Genomic DNA, 19,884 nt, shown 5'->3' on the forward strand with positions numbered 1-19,884 from the left:
CAGCTTGTGGTGGGGTGTGGGTGTGTGGTGTCTGTGTGGGTGTGGTGTGTGTATGTGTGTGTGGTGTGGGTGTGCCTTGCCGCGCCATTTACCCTTATTGTGGCTGCTTCTCTCAGTTCCGTGTTCTGGCTGGCATATGTGCCCTCAGCCCCCAAACCCCCAGGCCACCCCGCTCCCGGGATGACAGCTAACCAAGGTGAGTTTCCTGAGCCACCTCAGGAAGAGCTGTGTCTTGTTCCTCATACAATTTGAACCCAGGATGAAGCTGGAGCTGCCCTGTCGGAGGTGCCGTCAGTGTGGAGCCAGCACAGGCGGGGAGGGGATGCGAAGAGCGCGCGGGGTCCCTGTGGCATCGGCTGAGCCCCGCACCTCTGTGTTCTCAGGGTTAACTTCGGGACATTTGTTGGTTTCTGTCATCTGTGCCCATGGTGGCCTAGGCTGGGGGGTCGTCTCATTGAACAGAAGGGAGCGAGCCTCGTTTCCATGTGGCATCTCCCTGTGGCAGTGTCCTGTCTCGTGTGCAGCCACCTCAGCCTGTTAGGTGCTTGGCACTGCTAGGTGCCACGGACCGGGGAGGTACAGGCCCTGCCATCATGAAACTGAACGACTTGGTGGGCAAGACAAATATTAATCACACGCCTGTTAAAACGGCAACATTTAGAAGCGTGAGAAGTACATGGTGCCAAGAGGTGGGCTGGGGAAGGAGGAGGCAGGAGGGTCAGCGGGGACCTCCCTGGGGCAGGAGGAGAGCAGGCACGGAGTGATCCAGACAGAGGGATAGTCCGTGCCAGGGCCTGTGGTTAGAAGGCAGAGGAGAGAAGGCCCATGAGCAGGACGGGGCTGGAGGTAAGGGGTACATGGACGGGGTCTCGTAGGAATTCAGGGTTTCCTGAAGGATTTAAAGCTGCAGTGTGGTGGGTGCCAGAGACAACCCAGTTTGCACTGGCTGCCCTGGGGAAGTGCTGGGAAGGCGGCACCACTGGGCGCGCCGGGAGGGCATCCAGCAGTGTAGGCCAGGTGCAGGGGGCCCAGGTGGGCAGGCGGGCGAGGTGTGCCCCACAGATGACCTGCACAGTCCCTGCCGAAGGACATTCGGCTTCCTAGGGTTTTGCTGGTACACACAATGCTGTGATAGACATTTAAGCAAATATTACAAAATATTTTGGTAAACTTTTGTTTATATGTGAAGGGCAAATTGCTAGCAGTGGAATTACTAGAACAAACACAACTGCACATTGTGGTGTACGTTGCCAAGTTCTCCCAAGTGGTTTTTAACCGCCTTTCCCAGCAGCAGATCTCAGATCCTTGCCTGCGCCGGCGTTTCACTCGCCAGTTTAGTAGATGTAAGGCCGGATCTGAACCGGCGCCTCTGCAGCCACACACTGGAGAGGCCATGTCAGAAGCCACATACAGAGAGAGAGTACCTGGCAGCCCTGGCTGTGTGGGACCTCAGCCCTGGAGCAGACGTGCGTGGTAGCCGAGCAGCTGCCCCACGTGCAGACTGGTGCAGAAGAGAAATGCCCTGCATGGGGGGGGGGAGGACACACACACACACACACACACACACACACACGTTGCCTTGCAGTACTTCTGGACTGGCAGCTATCAAACGTGCAACTTAGCCACGTCCTTCCTCATGCCTTCTGGTGTGTGACGGTTATGCTGAAATTTTTAGTTCTGGTGGTTTCCTTTATACTGTACACCTCTTTTTTAATTAAACCAACGTAGGCTGTATGGACCGCCAGCCATGGTGAGGGAACCCACAAACTTCCGCCTGCCTCCCCAGCTCTTGTTTCTACTGTTATTCGTATATGCACACTAGATCCATGGCCCCACGGCGAGGTCTGAGGACGCCTTCTCTCGCCATCTGCTTTTTCTATCCCTTCGCTAGAATCCCTCGTTCCTAGCAGTCATTTTGCTGGGAAAGTGTTAGTGTTGGTTTTTCGAAATCTTTATATATATATATATATATATATATATATATATATATATATCTCCTGGAATATGGTATGTCATTTTCAATCGCAGATTCACTGTTTTTTCATCATGTTGGAAAAATTTAACTTATTTTTTAGCTGTGTGTTGGTGTTTGGAGCAATTTTTTTTTTCTTAGCTCTGAAATGAGTTTTTTTGTTTGTTTTTAAATTTCATTCTGTTTTTAATGTCATTGAGCTTTAGAACTTGCACGTACTTCCCATGGTCCTCTTCGTGTGAGCCTCACTCCTGTCCTGCCCTGGATGTGTGGGCAGCCCCAGCGCACAGCTGAGCCAGCCTGGGGAAGGGACTGGCCCTGACCTCAGAACCAGCGAGGCTCGCCTCCCTCATAAGAGCCCTGTCAAGAGGCAGAGCTGTCCGATCTCTCCGCCATACAGTGCAGAAAACCATGGCACAGCTGGGGAAGTGGTTTGGCCAGAGCCCTTGAAAACGATCATTATTGTCTTCCCACATTAAAAAAAAGTATTAAGTGAAGGGAGGCATCCACTAGGCGGCAGCAGAGACCCGCCCTGCCTCAGGCCTCGCCGCTTGCTGCTCTGACCCGCCACAATCCTTTGGGGAGACGTCTTCAGCTGTTGTTTCAATGACCAGATCGCTCATCTGCCTGCCCAGTACCTGTGAACACCTGCAGACACCTTTCTCTGGATTGCTCTTGGTCTGATCTGCGTGCGGTTCAACATGTATTAATTTACTTCATCCCGAGGCAATAGCTACTATATTATCCCCGCCTTACACACAGGGAAACAGGCTTGGAGAAGGTAAGCATTTCCCCCAAGGTCACATCGCTAGGAAGTGACGGAGCCAGGATCTGAACTCAGAGAGGGGCTGCTCAGTCCTCTGGGTCACGTGTCTGTCTGCACACGCACTCACCAAGTACGTGCCCACCAACAAATACCTGGGACGGTGCAGGTGGGGAGTAAAGGCGACCAAGGCAGGCCCCCGGCCCCGCTGCTGAAAATTTCACAGTCGTATCAAGCAACTGTGATGATTCCGCCCTTGGTGTTTTGCTCTCCCCATATTGTGTCATTTGTCCAGCCAGGTTTACTGTTTCCCCTCTAGAGTGGGAAGGGAAAAGTCTGTTTAAAAGACATCAACAGGCAGAAGTGCATTTTTTAGCAGCTGCTTTCTTCTAGGGGAGGAGACACAGCAGCTCAGGCCGGACGGGCCTCCCACGCTTCCCTTCCACTCTGGGTACTAATAGCTGGTTTGCTGGATGAACTGATCTCGTAGGGCACAAAGCAGCAGGGCTGTGTTTTTCGGTCTCAGTGCTGCCATATTGGTGCTGTGCCATATTCCCAAACCTTCAGCCAAATTCTGCTACAAGTAGCTTCCTTGTGTTTGTGTGTTTTGGGGAAATCAAGAATGAAAGAGACCATGTTTCCCACTGAGGTGGTCACCATAGGGGGAGACAGAACAGCCCTCTCAGGTGAGGCACAGGAGGTCCACAGGTGGAGGCCAGAGGAGCCACAGGCTCAGGTGCACGTGCGTGTCGACTGGGTACAGTTACCGAGTTACTCCCAATCACAGGAGCTTAAGCAGCTTCATTAGCCATTAAAAGGTGATCCCCAAACGCTGAAGACACTTAAGCAGCCAGCGTTCACTGTGACAAGGCTACAGCCAGCAAATTATTTAATTTTTCTTTTTAAATGTATTGGGGGGGCCGGCCGAGTGGCTCAGTTGAGCACCAGCGGTTCGATGCCCGGCCCAAAGCTGAGCTGCCGCTGAGCTGCCAACAGGTGGCAGGATGGCTCAGCTAAAAAAATAAAAACAAATGTATTGGGGTAACTGCTTAATAGCATGAGTGTCAGGTGTACTTTATAATACAGCATGTGGGCACTCCACTGCGTGCCCCCCGAGTCTCGAGCCACCCTGACAGGCGTGAGGGGGCAGCTCAGTGTGGCTCTGATTTGCATTTCCCTGATGATGAGTGACGCTGAAAAGATCACTACACATCTTTTCATATGTCTGTCAGCCATCCGTGTGTCTTCTTGGGAGAAGTGCCTGTTAGGTCCTCTGCCCATTTGTTAATTGGATTGTTTTTGTGGAGTTGAATTGTATGAGTTCCTTATATATTTTAGCTATCAGCCCCATGTTGGAGGTATGGTTTGCAAAAATCTTCTCCCAGTCAGTTGGTTGCCTTTTTGGTGGTGGTTGTTACTTTTTCTGTGCAGAAGCTTTGTAGTTTCGTGTAGTCACACTCGTTTATTTTTGCTTTTACTTCCCTTGCCTTTTGGGTCAAGTTCACAAAAACCTGAGACCCATGTCCATAAGTTTAGTACCTATGTTTTCTTCTACATATTTTATTGTTTCAGGTCTTATATCCAAGTGCCTGATCCATTCTGAGTTAATTTTGCTGTATGGTGTCGATAGCAGTCTAGTTTCAGTCTTTTGCACACGGCTTTCCAGTTTTCCCAGCGCCATTTATTGAAGAGGCGGTCTTTTCCCCATTGTGTGCGTTTGGCCCTTTGTTGAAAATTCCTGGGCTTTCGTTCTTAGTGGGATCTGAGGAGCTTCAGTTTTTAGCAAGAAGTAAGTCCCTCTAACCTGCTTCTGTCCCTCTTGCCTGGCAGCCTGATTTGAACCAACTCAACCTCAACCCTCTCCTCAGACGCTGAGACTGGCCTCTGGCCAAACTGTGCCCATGAGGAAGAGACAGTCTTGCTTCTACTCCTGACCCTGCGGTGGCCCCTGGCTTCCCTCGGGGAGGGCGCTGCCCTAACGGCTTACTGATGGCGTAGAAGTGCGGGGGCCACAGCACACCCTGGGCATGGCCTGTCACGTGAGTGTCCTCTTCTCAGGGGACCATGTCCACTGCTCTTCTGGGTACCCCCTTAGGGCCAGACAAGGTAGGGCTTGGATGACTGAATCAGTCTTGGAGTGACAGAGGCCGACCCCTCGGGCATTCACCAATCGTATTTTCCTTAGATATCAGGCCTAAAATGAGACCCACTTTAGAGGAAACAGAACAAGCAGACAAGGGGATGACAGCCTTTGCATGTTTACTAGGGTACAGCGATAGTTTCCACCCCAGAGCCGTGTCTTCCAGTGCAAGCGGAAAGCTCTGGGACACTGCTTTCCAGGCAGCCAAAGCACATCCCCAAACGTGACATTTAAGACAATTCTTCATTCTCTGACAAGGACTTCTCCAAGTGCATATATAATAAATAAATAAAAAATATATCTTTGTTCATAGTGACGCCTACAAGAAATGTTTCCATATAAAACACACTATACATCTAATTCCCGAAAAAGGACCAGCTATTTCGGCAACAGGAAATAGACAAGCATTTCAGAGGCGTGTTGTTTTCCTCAAAAGCCTCACTCATTTTGATGCTCACACACAGAAAAAACAGCAAGGATGGCTTCCTAAGCAGTAAGAGAATCTGTGCGACCAAGGACATGCCTGGCCATCGGCTCCTGGCAAACAGTTTAAGGAGGAAGGCTCTATGCGAGCGAGATATATGTACAACTCTGAGGCGCTTCAGATAGATCCTTCTTGAAATGAACTGAACTAAAGACAGTCACCATCCCTGGCCACCTGAAGTGATCGCATCCCAAACGTTCACAGTGTGAGACCCCTGCATGAAAAGAGTTTGCAAAACTCAACAGAACTATCGACAAGGAGAACATGAGCTCATGGTGACGCACTGCCCTCTCGCCGCTACTCTGCCTGGAAGGTTATTCCTGGGCTTGGGGCCTTGGGAGCTACCATGTCTTAAGAGGCGGAGCCCTGGGTCACCTCCTAGCAACGGGAAGACCTGTTTGGTGGGAAAACCTCTGGCAGTTGGCTCAACCTGGGGGGATGGACTTGCTGACCTATCTCGGGGGGTAGCTGTGCAGAGGGAACCGAGAAAGTTCTCTCTGAAGGAAAGAGTTTGTGATTGGGGCAGGAAAGGAGGCAGACGTAGCTCATCCTGAGACCCGGAGTGGCCCTGGTGCCTCACGAGACAGTCTAAACCACAGGTAGTTTTCCCTTTTCCCGGAACTCTCTCAGCTCTCCCGGTGGGCAAGGGGGCGAGCAGGGGCTTAAGCAGGAGCTGAGAGGCCTGGGCTGGACTCAGCAGCTCTCAGACCCCGAGGGCCGCTAAGGCAGATCGGCGTGTGCCCGTCGCTGTCTGCTGGGCTGCACCAGCAGGCCTGCGGGACAGGTAGCACCAATGGAATTGCCGCAGCCGGGTGCGCCCGTGCGTGGGCTGACAGAGAGTTTGAATGAAGTTGAGGCTGCCCATCATGCCTGCAAGCCCCACTGCCTCCTCCTACCGGAAGTCTTCCTGACTCACCCAGGCAAGGGAGATCTTTCCGTCCTCTGAACTGGCATTGGTCCCCATTTTGCCCCTCTCTGACTTCTCTGCTTGGTCTCACAGGGCACATGGACCTGACTGCACGTCCTACTAGACTGCAAGTCCCTCACCTAGGCATCCCCCACCCCCGTCCTGTAGGCCTCAGGCACCCAGCATCATGGAATGTTCTCATCTACTGCTGGGCTCTGGGCACAATATGAAAAGCCACAGACTTCTGGGGACTCTGAGCTGAAAGGGCCTTTAAAAGTCACCTAGTGTGATCTCACCTGGGGCCCGGAGTCTCCTGAAAGGCTGACCCCCACACACACGCAGAGCTCGCCCCTTCACCAGGGGTAACAGGCTCCACGTCCGTGAGCTGTGCACGCCTGCTCTAATCCTGTGGAAGCTGGTTCTTGCTTACAGGAACAAAGATTTCCTTAAGACCAGGGCGCGTCTATCCCCTAACGTGTGCTCGTGAGCAGGAGAGTCTGAGTGACCCGGCGGCCCAGTCCACATCGATGCCAGAGTGGACCCTGCTGTCATCACGGCCCAGGTCTCCTCGCAGGGTCCCCACACCCCCCACTGAAGAGGCACAGATAGGAGAGACGCACCCAAGAGGCTGTAGGAAAGACAACACCGCCCTGGGGCTGCAGGTAGATGCTTGAGTGGGGGCAGGCGGAGGCCCCAGGGGTCTCAGGGTCCTTCCCTTGGCCTATCCGGACACATGGCCTTCCCAAGGTGCCGCTGGACAGGGGCTGGGGGAACCAGCCACCCTACCCTGGTCTGCTGCCAAAAGTCCGCCGTCACAGTCCGCGTGGGCGGCCCCAGGCGGCAGCTGCACTCACAGCTGCTTCTTCCTCACCACGGGGATGGGCACAACTTGGTAGATCTTGGCCTTGTGGTCCTCAGTGACCAGAGTCACCCAGGTGGGCCGGAAGCTGCCTTTGAAGCCAACGAACGTCATTTTCTCTGAAAAGCAGTAATGAGTCACATGAGCAGAAACCCCAAGAGAGAACGGTCCCCGCCATCCCGCTGCCCCTCCCAGGCACGCAGGGTCTCCGCTGAGCCCGGTGGCAGCCCTGCTTTACCCCACAGACCCCAGGACACCAGTGAGTCCCGCCCCTTCCTGAAGCCCTCTGGGTGGTAGCTCTGATGTTTTCTGAACTTGGGATGGCATGGCAGCTAAGAACCCTGCCTCTGGATTAGAAAATTTAGGATCCAAAATCTAACCTGAAGTCAGTTAAGTGACTAATTCTGTCCGTTCCTCATCTTAGTGGAAATGACAAGACCTGTCCCACAGGCCACTGAGGGGTAAGTGAGGTAGCTGTAAAATTGTCCTGTCTCTCCTCTCAGCCTCCCAAGGATTCTGAACAGTCTGTGACAATGGTAATGAGAGTCACGCGGACGTATCTGTCCTGTGGGTCTGTGCCAGGCGTCATCACAGAAGAGCTGGGCGACCTTGGACAAGCCACACAGGTCTCTGGCCTCTCCCTCCATACCTCCAGGGAGCAAATAAGAACTATGCAAACCACTGCAGGCCATACACATGTTGGGACATTGGCTGGGTGCCCAGGAAGAGGTGGGGCGCGGCCAGTCTGAGCGGCCAGAGCTGCGAGAGGTTCTCTGCTGATTCTTTTTTTGAAAAAAGGGCCACTTGCTGAGTAGATGGGTGACCAACTCTAGCAACTCCTGCAGTGTCCAGTCACATGTTAAAGGACAGTGTCTATTGGACGGGCTGGTCCCAGGTGGCGCCTCCGCTGCATCCCCCGGCCCACCAGCTGAGGATTCAGAGGCCAGAGCCAGGCTGGGTGGCCAGTGTTCTGGTCTCAGCAGCCTGCACACCAGGCACCAGACTCATGTCGGCCCCGGTCCAAACCCCTCACCTTTCAACTTGAGCCCCTTGTCTGCCCCGAGCTTTTCCAGCACTCGAGTCCACGGGCCTCTGGAGATGTATCTTCCCTTTGATGCCATGAGAACTATGGAACTGAGCAGAGAGGGAGCAGTTAGAGGATGACAGCAAACAGCAAGGTGGGGAGGGTGGTGGGCTGTGCGCTGGGGCTGGTGTCGGCAGTGCCCAGAGGCCGGCCAAGGCGTGGGAGGGGACAGCGCCTCTGCATGCGGACTGGCTCTTTCCATGTGGTGCCCAACACCCCGGACGGCCCTCCCACACGTCCGGCCATAGTGGGGCCAGGCCCTCAGCTCACTGCTTATACAGGTCGTCCCCAGAGGACAGATGAGGTACAAGCGTGTACCATCGGGGGGCAGCCGCTATGCCAGCACGGGGCACACAGGACTTCAACACACGTTTCCTAATCTGAATGTTCTCCGCTCTGTTTGGACAGGATGAGTGAGACGCGGTGATGGAGGGAGCCAGAACGCAGAGCGACTGCGCACGTGCTCAGGGAGGGTTAACGTTTACTTGCTTGTCACTTCGCTCTCTGCTCAGGTAACACAGCATTACCACTCCGTTTGGCAAATGGGGAAACTGAGGCAAATAGTTACTAAGTATCTGAGGGGACCTGCCAGAGGGGAGCCCTGCTCGGGTGGGGGCGGCCTCAAGGTGCCGTCCTGCAAAAGCCCCCTTGGGAGCGAGGCGTCTCCACGAGCCGCCCTGGCTGCACTCAGACCAGAGAGCTGTGCAAACAGCATCCATGGTCGGACTCAGCATGCTGGCCGGACGGCAGGAAGCGAACGCCTCCCCCAGAGCCAGACACAGGCAGAAGCCCAGTGGGGCCTCCAGTTCACATCCCAGAGGAGCCCAGAGCCACAGACCACAGACCAGACAAACTCTGCGGGGTTCTGGAGCCTGCTGTTGCCCCACAGCCCCTCTGGGAGCGGAAGGAAAGCTCAGCATGCACAGGGCTTGTGCGCAGTCAGGGCGGAGGGGAGGCGGGCACCGCCAACACACCCTCTACTTCGGAAGCAGGTGTCCCCAGGAGGCTGTGTCCCCATCTTCCAGTTCAGAGGATTGGCTGGGCTCAGCCTTTCTGCCGGGGGTGGACTCGCATGAAGGCCATGCCCCCGGTATGGGGACGGATACGGGGCTTCTCCTGGGTCACTGCCCCTGACGGCAGGGAACCAAGAGCCGGCCTGCACGCCTGGGTGACCCCCTCTGCCTGGTGTGGGGTCCTCCCAGCCCCTGCACCTGTCGCACGGAGTTTCCCACAGGGCGGCAGGGCAGAGGCAGCGCCTAGAAGCCACCCTTGATGTTTTTGGTGCGAGCCGCTACCTCCCTCTTTCCCTGGGACCCTGGGGCCAGTGGTGGCCCTGTGCATAGGGCGGGAAGGCTTGGGTGGAGAGGACGCATGGAAGGAACAGGCAGGAGAGCATACGTGAAGGTGGAGCTGACAGTGTGGTGACAGAGTGTGGTGACAGAGTGTGGTGACAGAGTGTGGCGCAGTGAAGGGCAGAGGAGAGTCAGACACGATGCCCACAGTCTGCTCTTGGGGAACCAGGAAGAGGGGCTGGTTTGGGGGATTGAAAACCGGAAGCTGAGCATTCAGTTCCACAGGAAGCCTCTAGGAGGCGCTCTCCACATAGCAGTTGGGGAGGAATGTGGAGGTTAGGACAGGCAGCTCCAGCTCTGGGCTGCAGCTCCTCCGGAGCCAGCTGCATTTGGACCACATTAGAATTGTGGGAGGCATGAGATCATGCGGGGAGAGTGTGTCGTGATGGGGTCGAGGGCCAGGGCAGGCTTCCCATTTGTAACTGGGTAGCTGTCTGCCTCGGCCCAACCTACATTCACAGGCCCTGGCTCCCACGGGCCGTGCCCAGCCTAGCACCCACGGCTCGTGGGCCAACCCTGGAGCCTCCCTAAGCTTTCCCAGGCTGGACTGTGATGCAGCCTCAGGGACACGGAGGGGGCCCAGGCTGGGGGTCCGTGGTGTCACCGGCCAGCTGGAGAAGCAGAGGCACAGACTCACTTGTCGGGGATGGCCGCCACGTACATGGCGAGCTGCCGCGGAACGCCCTGCAGGATGACGTTCCTGAAGCTCGTGTAGCTCAGCACGTGCCCGTGGCGCCCGTCAATCACCACCACCTGGATGCCGTCTTCCAAGCTGGGGTACTTCCTCCCGTCCACCTGCAGACCAGAGCCACACAGGTGTGAGGGGGGTCCCGAGGCAGCTCTGCGCAGTGTTCCCACGCAGACTCTGAACACCGAGGTTTACTGGCCGCTGCTCAAAGCGTAACGCCCACCTGCACCAGTTCCTGTAGCCTCTGTAGTGGGCTCCACAGTGCACCCCACCCCCAAATATGTCCACCGGGAACCTGTGAGAGGGGCCTTATTTGGAAATGGGGTCTCTGAAGATGTAAATAAGTTAAGAATCTCGAGATGAGATCACCCTGGATTTAGGATGGGTCTGAAATCCAATGGTGGTTTCCTCAGAAGACAGGCAGGGGACAGGTGGGGCTCAGACCCCCAGGGGGAAGGACCGTGTGCAGGCAGAGAGGCAGGGGCTGGAGACGTGTCGGGGAGGTCAGGGGTTGCTGGCAGCTCCCAGAAGCCGGGAACGGCTTCTCCCTCAGAGCTGCCAACAGGGACCAACCCTGCCAACATCTGGGTTTGGGCTGCTGGCACCCAGAACTGTGAGAGGATAAATTCTGTTGTTTTAAGCCACCCAGCATGTGGTCACTTGCGACAGCAGCGCTTACTGTCAGCAAGCACACCCCCTCTCTACAGGGACTGAAGTCACTCACCTCAATGTAAGCAAAGTCATTTATAAGGTGGAAGAAACGCTGCCTGAAACTTTCCATCTTCACCTCCAAGAAGTGGTCCTTTGTCTTCTGGGAAACAAACAAACCCGGTGTGGGTGTTAGGTCTGAGGCGTCCCAGGTACCCCTGGTCACCCCCTCAGCTCCCCCATCCCTGTCACAGGAAGCACGCTGTGGACCTGAGCAGGTGTCCCGAAAGAACCCCACTTGGGTCTGGGCGTGACTGAAGGCGGAGGGGCTGGGCTGGCAGCAGCCACTCACCAGCTGAGCACCAACCAGCTTCCTGGGCATCGGCACGTCCACAGTGGCCCTCTCGGCGAACCTGGGGTAGGCCATGGGCGTGCAGTCGCTGACGCCCGCGTTCTTGGGGATCAGAGCTTTGATCTTGATTCTCTCGCAGCCCTTCACGGAGCAGAAGGCAAACTTGTCTCTCTCGTTCTGAGCTGTCAGCTTCAGGAACAGCAGCCTGTGCACAGGGAGCAGAGGGATGTCTGCGGGGGCGTTGGGAACCGCTGGCAGCCGCGCACCTGGCCATGACACTACATAAGGCTGAGCAACGCCTCGCTCAGGGGGCGTCTGGCAAACCCCAGCATCCAGAGCACAGCTAAAATCACTCCTGTGTTTTTAACCCTGAACGGCAGAGGGGATTCTGAGTGTGAAATATATCTGCACCCCCTCACTTTTAGCCTGCTTTTATTTTACCCTCAGTTACAGTGTCCGCACCCACAGCAGAAGAGAAGGCAGCCCCTGAAGCTAGTGCTCTGAATCTGAGTAAGAAATAACTGCTAATTCACGAGGCAGAAAGAGCCCTGAGGAGTCAAAAGGCCCCAGTTTGCGTTTCTGCACAGGAAACAAACATCCTGTAACCCAGCTAGTAGTTCCTGAGGGTGCCATTGAATTAAAGCATACTCTGAGCCCAGAATGAACCCACATCTATATGGCCACTAATCTGTGACAGAGGCGGCGAGAACACACACGGGGGTGAAGGCAGGCTCGTCGATAACTGGTGCTGGAAACACAGGGCAGACACACTGAAAAAATGAAACCACGTACAAGAATAAACTCAAAATGGGTTAAAGGCTTACATGTAAGACCTCAAACCATAAAACTCCTAGAAGAAAACACAGGCAGTAAACTCTGACACCGCTCTTAGGAATATATATATTATGTCTCCTCCAGCAAGAGAAACAAAAGAAAAAATAAACAAATGGAGAAAAGAAAAAATAAACAAATGGAGAAAAGAAAAAATAAACTAATGGAGAAAAGAAAAAAATAAACAAATGGAGAAAAGAAAAAATAAACAAATGGAGAAAAGAAAACCTATGTAAGGAACTCATATAACTTAATACCAACAACAAACAATCCAAACAATCCAATTAAAAAATGGGCCGAGGACCTAAATAGACATTTCTCCAGAGAGGACATACAGATGGCCAAGAGACGTATGAAAAGGTTTGCAATGTCACTAATCATCAGAGAAATGCAAACTAAAACCACCATGATATACCACCTCACACCTGTCAGAATGGCCATCAACAATAAATCAACAAACAACAAGTGTTGGCAAGGATGGGAGAAAAGGGTGCCCTCGTGCACTGTTGGTGGGACTGCACATTGGTGCAGCCACCATGGAAATCAGTATGGAGGGGCCTCAAAAAAGTAAAAGAAATGCTTTATGACCCAGCAATTCCACTCCTGGGTATTTATCCAAAGAAATCCAAAACACCAATTCAAAAAGATACATGCACCTGTGTTCACTGCAGCGTTATTTGTAACAGCCAAGCTATGGAAGCAACCTAAGTGTCCATCAATGGACGAATGGATAAAGAGGTGCTATATATACACAATGGAATGTTACTCAGCCATGAAAAAGAATGAGGTCTTGCCATTTGTGACCACATGGATGGACCAGGAGGTTATGATGCTCAGTCAAACAAGTCAGACAGAGACAGACAAACACCAGGTGATTTCACTTATATGTGGAATCTAGAAAATAAACAAACCAGAAACAGACACATAGATACAGAGAACAAGCTGATGGTTGCCAGACAGGAGGAGGGTTGGGGAGCTGAGTGACAAAGGGGAAGGGATTAAGAAGCACAAACTGCCTGTTATGAAAACAGTCATGGGGATGTAAAGTGCAGCACAGGGAAGATGGTCAATAATATAATAACTACAGGTGGCGTCTGGTGGGCACTAGACGTATCAGGGGATCACTTAGTAAGTTATATAAATGCCTAATCACTATGCTGTACACCTGAAACTAATACAATATTGAATGTCAACTGTAATTGAAAAATTAAAAAAATATTTTTAAAAAGCACAGTATAATCATCAATAGGCATAATGATAAGCTAAGCTACTGACAGAAAGGTTGAATTACACAACAAAATCTGCTTAAAGGTAACAAGGGGGAAAATCATATATGTTGTTGGATGTATTGATCAGAAAGATTCAACTTGTTTAGTGGCAGTTTCCATTTGAAATATTCACATCTTTGGAACATCCCATTTCTCAAGATCCTAAAAGAAAAAATATGATAGATGGTGCCACGAGGACCTGGCCTTACTGGCATTTGTTTTTTCTCATCATAATACTGTCTCCTGGTGTGTGGGGGACATTTAATCCCCACTCTCCTTTCCATCTGGAGGGATTTTCTAAGCACTCCTGGCCCTAGGCCCATCCCTTCACCCCCTTCTTCCTGGAGGAGGTGAACTGGCCCACTTGGCCGGTGGATGTGGGTAACAGGTCTGCCCATGGACTGCGGGCACTCTGACCTCCTCTGCACTAGTCTTGGGGGTTGGGCCCCGTGCCATCAGGGGCTGCGTGGGTACGACTGGGGCCGGAGCGGCAGCTGTTCTCCCACAGCCCCAGCAGCAGCAAGACTGAGAGCTTCCTCCTCACCTGCTGGCCTGTCTGCCATCAACTGGTTTAGAATTGATGTGGAAAAGGGGGCGCTACTTACTTCCCCCTAACTCCAACACCATACTTATCCTGCCGATGTTCAAATTCTGATATTCCTTTAATAAATGTATAGAGCCATTATCTCTTATAACAAAACAAGACAGCACATGCCAGCTATGTCCTTATCCTTGATCTCCATACAAGAAGGGAAAATGGCCATAATGTGACCTTCCCCTCACTCCCCAGAGGGCTGGCTGTCTACAAGGTCGTCACCCTGGAGATGGGTGGACGAAGTCTCTTTACAGGGGAGGGGACCAAACAGGCCCCTCGGCTCCATGAGCAGGTGCCCTCTGCCCATGTATCTCTACTGACTAGAACTTATGCAGTAGAAAGGGCGAGGGCTTCGAATACAGATGTGTATCTTCCTCTCAAAGCTTACCAGCTGTCACTGGTGGATGGTACTGTGAGCCTTAGGACGGGAGTGCCTAGGAGCAGACCCTGCTCTGACCGGCACGACTGCAGGGGATCTTAGATTTGCTGGAAAGGCCGGGACGAAAGGAGGACAGCTGCGTTCCTACAGCACGGCAGGGGGCTGCTCACCCTGAGGCCTCGTCCCAGTAGTAGTAGCCCCGGCCGGGGAGGCTCTGCTGCAGTTTGTCCATCTGCAGGGTCCTCACGAAGGTGCCCGTCTTGGATGTCTGCTTCAGCAGGCGGTTGTGCACGTCTGAGAGGATGGAGAAGCTGGTGCCGCGTGGGTAGCACAGCCCGACTCGGATCCAGTCGCCCCTACAACCAGAGCAGAGTCAGGGTACAAGCAAGGACATCTGGGCCACCCGGCCTCCAGGATCCCCAGAAGGAGACCACAGAATTCTCCACCAATGGCATCGCCCCTTTTGAGATGGGGGTTTTGAAAGACCACTGGCTATTAGTTAGGACAGCGTGGCAGTATCACGGAGCGGGGAGGACCATGGCAGCAGGTCCCTCGGGCATGTCCGGGGCCTACACTGGGGAGCTCCCTATGGCATTTGGGCTGGAAAGAGAATTCTTCCAGTCAGACGGCAGTGCAAGAGCCCAGGGTCTGGGGGACCTGGGTCCCACCCTTCCCTGGTCCAGCCCGATTGGAGGGGCCAGGTCATGGCTTTGGATCTCATTTTCCACATCTGATAAATGTCTGCCTCACAGAAGACTGACAAACATGTGCACAGAAAATACTTGAACATGACACCCAAAGCGCCGTCCAGACGCCCTCGGCTTAATCCCTGGGCCTGCAGCGTCCCATCTCCCTGTGTGTGAAATGCTAACATGGTGGCCATGTAGTTTTCCACGTTAACAGCCAGGTCCTGGGCGAAGTGCCTGCCATACAAGCACTCCTGTGAGGTGTCACTGTCCCCATCTCCTACATGAAACGACAGAGGCTCCAAAGCGTCAGATGCCCTGCCGAGGCCACCCATGCCAGAGCAGGGGCTCGGGCAGGCCTGCTGAGGCTGAACGACCGGCTGATGTCGACCTCTCAGATGTGCCCTCCTACAGGGGGGCATGGGCCAGCCTGACGTTCTGGGAGCGGCTCTTCGGGACTCTGCAATGAGGTGTCATTGTCAGCAGTGCCCTGAGCTCAGTCCGAGCAGCTGTCCCCGAGCCACTCACTTGTTGAAGTTGATGAGCCAGATGGCGAGCTCGGCGGGGGCCGTGTGGTCCCAGTGGATGGTGTAGCCCTTGTGCAGGGTGATGACCGGCTGGTACTGCTGGTAGTGCGCGTTCCTGGTCAGGGCGCCCTCCAGCTGCAGGGGGTGGCCGGGGAAGTCATTCTTGATGATCTTCATGCGCAGGTTGCTCGTCTTGTAGGCCTGGATGTACATCTTTACAACCCAGAAAGGAAACACACGACGGGCAATTACAAGGGATTATCGAGGAGCGTCTGGTTAGCATCTGACACAGGCTGCACGTTCAGTGGCACTTTCTCTTAACAGAGCCCTTCTGAGAAGACACGAATGGAAGAAAGGCCAAATAAGGGCCTGTCTCTGCACCGATGGAGGCAGCCCACACCAGCCAATGCTCTCTGTGCATCTTCAGAAAAGTGCTCTGTTGAGGAGACACCGGTGGAAAGTGGGGAGCAGTTTGCTGAATAGTCAGATGGCAAATTCTGAAGACAGGAGGGGGCGAGCCTGGGGGAGCTGGCCTGTGCCCCCTCTGGTTCTCAGGGTCTGGTCCCCGCGGCCAGTTCATGGGGGTGCCAGTGCATACTGGGTAGATGAGTGGAATCTCACTCCAGAGAAAAAATTGACAGCCAACTGTCAGCCACTGAGTCCCAGGGACCCAAAAAAGCTCCATGCTAAAACACCATGTCCTGTTTTATGACATATCCCATATTCATAAGGCGACATCCTGGCAGTTGTGGCCGAGAGAGACCATCACATCAATGTGCAATAATGTGCCTTTGGAAGGAAGGGGTGATCGTCCCCTCCAGCTGTAAAGCATGTGAAATATAAAATATTGGGCTGACGGAAAAGTCATGACACATTTTTGCAACGAAAAACAGAAAAAAATACGTCATGACTTTTCCAACAACCCAATAGAAAGAAACTTCAGCCCCGCCCATCGCAGGGAGCAGTCCCGTGTGTCAAACATTTAAAAGTATATTCAAGCATTTGTAAGCTGTAAAGCAAAGGGAGGAGATTAATAATACTAATTACGCAGTAGCCCGTTACGATAACCTGGCCAGGTCTAACCACCCACCCTTTCCTGTGTCGCCCCAAACCACCTTTTAGCTCGTTTCTAACACCCTGAGTCCTGGAGGCACAAGGCTGATGCTGTGAGGACAACTCCGTTTGCCCATGTCCCGCCCCCTTGGGCCTCTCCCCTCTTTCTCATTTACTCATCAGTCATTCATCCAGATGATAACAGGACCCATGATACAGTGAGAGCAACCACGTTCCAGACACTGCCTAAGCCTGCACAGGCCCATACCATGGCCACCGGCCACCTGCAGCCAATAAGCACTGGAACTGTGGCCAGTGTGGCTGAGGACCTGAATTTTAAATTTTATCTCAATCAAAATGTAAATGTAAAAAAAAAAAAAAGCCATGCAAAATATTTTTCCATTAAACACAACTTTGTTTCGATAGGGCTAGCTTTGACTTTGTCAAAACTTTACATGTAGGGCCGGCCGAGTGGCTCAGTTGGTTAAGAGCTCGCTCAAGAGTTTGAGCTCTGAGCAACAGCGGTTCGAGTCCAGCCCCAGTTGAGCAGCCGCTGAGCTGCCAACAGGTAGCAGGATGGCTCAGCTTAAAATAAATAAATAAATAAATAGAAACAAAACAAAACAAAAAACTTTACATGTAAATTAAGTGGTGATGAGAATAAATATGCAGTGGATTTCAAAGACTTAGAACAGGAAAAAATATGAATAAAGTGTCTCGTTAATGGGTTTTTATATTGATCACATGTTGAGGTGATGGTATTTTCAGTATATTGAGTTAAATGAAATGTACCAAGGTTAATCTCACCTGTCTTCCTTTTTAACGTGGCTGCGGGAACATGTAAGAGCTCATGTGTGGCTGACATCCTATTTCCAGTGACTGGGGCAGTGCCTTATGTGAACCCGCCCCCATCTCATTAAGGAGGTCCGAGTACTATCCCGAATTTACAGATGAGGAAACCGAGGCTCCTCACACCGTTAGTGCTGGAGCCTGACGTGCATCCACATAGGGGACCTCAGAGCGACTGCTCTCTTTGATTTGGTAAGCATTCTGCTTACAAAATGTTTGCACTTTGACTTTTCAAAAATCCTACTGGGAGAGGAGGAAAAGTAACAAGAGTGAAAGGAAAGGAATACAGAAGCCTATCTCTTCCTAGCCCGGCACAGAGCCAGGCGCGCAGTAGGCACTCCTTCCATGCCTGTCATGTGGTGAGTGACCAGGGACCCCAGGAAGCCATGCCCTCGCGCCCCCACCTGAGCATAGCGCCCGCTGCAGATGGCCCCTCTCCAGTCGGGAACGTCGACGCAGTCTGGGTGCCGGACCAGCCAGTTGTCGGCCTTGGTGAGGTAGGAGCCGGGGTACTCGGACACCGAGCCGTCCACATCGTGGAACACCGATGTCTTGTCCCCATCCATGTCCAGCTGGTTGAACCAGGGCCCAGGCTCCCCGAAGAACACTCTGGAAGTAATCTAAACAGAGCCCAGGAAAGTCAGGCTGGGCCAGGAGGTGAAGGGGAACTGTGGCCACCGTCAGGCCAGGGCGAAGTTTCCAATTTCCGCTGACATTACACACCAGCCAAGCCCAAGAGGCTCTCGGGCGCTGGGGAAACTGCATGGCTGACCCCTCAGATGGGGCCAGAAAAACAGCCACATGGTCACCACGCTCACACTCCCAGACCCTGAATGGTATTCTGGCCTCTGCTCTCGGGAGGGCTGGCTTCTACGGGTGAGCTGGAGAATGCTCTTATCCCCGGGCTCAAAGGACCGCAGAGACGGGCGGGGGGACACGGGTGTGAGAGAGAATGGGCCTGAGGTGGAGGTGCATGTCTGCGTGAGCGTGCAGGCACAGCGGGGAGGGGGCCATGTGTGAGTGGGTGGTGTGTTTCAGGAAGACGGTTTTTCAACATGAGCCCCTGGAGACTTCCATGACTGGCCTCGCTCAGGCCGTCAGTGGCCTGAGTAAAGGGATTAGGTAACTTAAGTCTCACATCCTTCCCCTCAGCCCGCCATAACTGGGCAGACAGGCAAAGGGCAGGGGCAGAGGGAGGAGGAACTGGAAGAAAACGCACTGGGGTCTGGCCCTGGCTGTTTTCCCAACCTCCTTACCCCCAGCTGCTAACCTGCCGGCTGTCCATGGCCAGGGGGCCCCGTTTATGCCCCACTCTCAGGGACAGACCGAACCGGGCAGCCTCAGCAAAGTCTCCCTTAGAAGCCGCAGGTTTTTAATGTAGCCGTGCCAACTCAGGTAGCCGGGTCACAAGACTCATAGGTCAAAGACAAGAGGCTTGGAGAAACAGCCTCAGGACTTTGAGTACGGTGAGGCTCCCGCTGAGGCCCGGGCGGCCTCTGAGCAGGCGGAGGGCAAGCAGGCATCTCCCCAGGCCTGACCTGGGGGGCAACCCAGGCTGTACTTTTCCAGTTTGGATGCAGACAGAATTGGGACAGGGCCCAGCCCGCTCAGAGGCGGCCTTTCAACCCCTGTGGTGGTGGCAATGGCTCAAGCTCCAGCCCCGGGGACCTGTGACTCACCGCCCAGTCTGGGCTTGCCGGGAGCCTGCCCTGGCGCCTCACTCACCGGGACGTCCTCAAAGGCGATGTTGGTCACGTTGTTATGGGGGCAGCTCTGCCAGGCGTTGTTCAGACGGAAGGCCAGGGCGCTGGTGTGCCGGCCCTCCAGGGCAGCAAACTTCCGGAAGGTGCAGTTCTGAATGTTGATGGGGCCATCGTAGAACTGAACTCCTCGGATGGGGAAATTCCTGCGGGGTCAGGGAAGTCAGACGCCAGGGCGCTCACCGCGTCGTGCCGCCATGTTGTTTGCACCTCCAAGGTGGAGGGCAGCCATTCCTCATGCCCACCCCAGTGACTCTCCCCTCTGCAAAACATTGTTGACTCATTCATTAATTCACTCAGAAAGCATTTATGAACACAGTATATGCCAATAAAGGATCGCTGGATGAATTATTGGATGGATGGATGGATGGATGGATGGATGGATGGATGGATGGATGGATGGATAGATGGATGGATGGATAGATGGATGGATGGATGGATGGATGGATGGATGGATGGATAGATGGATGGATGGATAGATGGACGGATGGATGGATGGATGGACAGATGGATGTATAAATGAGTATCTGTCTAGTTGCTGACTTGAGGTTTGGGGAATGGTCCTCTATTCAATCCATCTGCCTATCAATTCCCCCAATTTTTCTTTCCCATGAAGAGTCATTGGGTAAATACCATAAATACTACTGGAGAGTGCCAATACTGTGTCCCTTGAGAGGGAGAGCCTTT

General features: G+C 53.5%; 1 protein-coding gene across 1 annotated transcript in view; it reads right to left on the reverse strand.

Annotated features, from left to right (window-relative positions):
* Positions 1–4,412: 4,412 nt before the first annotated feature.
* Positions 4,413–19,884, reverse strand: part of CEMIP (cell migration inducing hyaluronidase 1) — a 119,868-nt gene continuing 104,396 nt past the window's right edge. The window contains 9 exon segments of the mRNA XM_019640220.1: positions 4,413–7,244; positions 8,159–8,259; positions 10,199–10,356; positions 10,974–11,060; positions 11,250–11,454; positions 14,493–14,678; positions 15,537–15,748; positions 17,842–18,057; positions 19,163–19,343. Of these exon segments, the coding sequence (XP_019495765.1) occupies positions 7,117–7,244; positions 8,159–8,259; positions 10,199–10,356; positions 10,974–11,060; positions 11,250–11,454; positions 14,493–14,678; positions 15,537–15,748; positions 17,842–18,057; positions 19,163–19,343 (1,474 nt within the window). The 3' untranslated portion in view covers positions 4,413–7,116.

The sequence above is a fragment of the Hipposideros armiger genome, unplaced genomic scaffold (genome assembly GCF_001890085.2).
Source record: "Hipposideros armiger isolate ML-2016 unplaced genomic scaffold, ASM189008v1 scaffold_48, whole genome shotgun sequence".
Classification (NCBI taxonomy): Eukaryota; Metazoa; Chordata; class Mammalia; order Chiroptera; family Hipposideridae; genus Hipposideros; species Hipposideros armiger.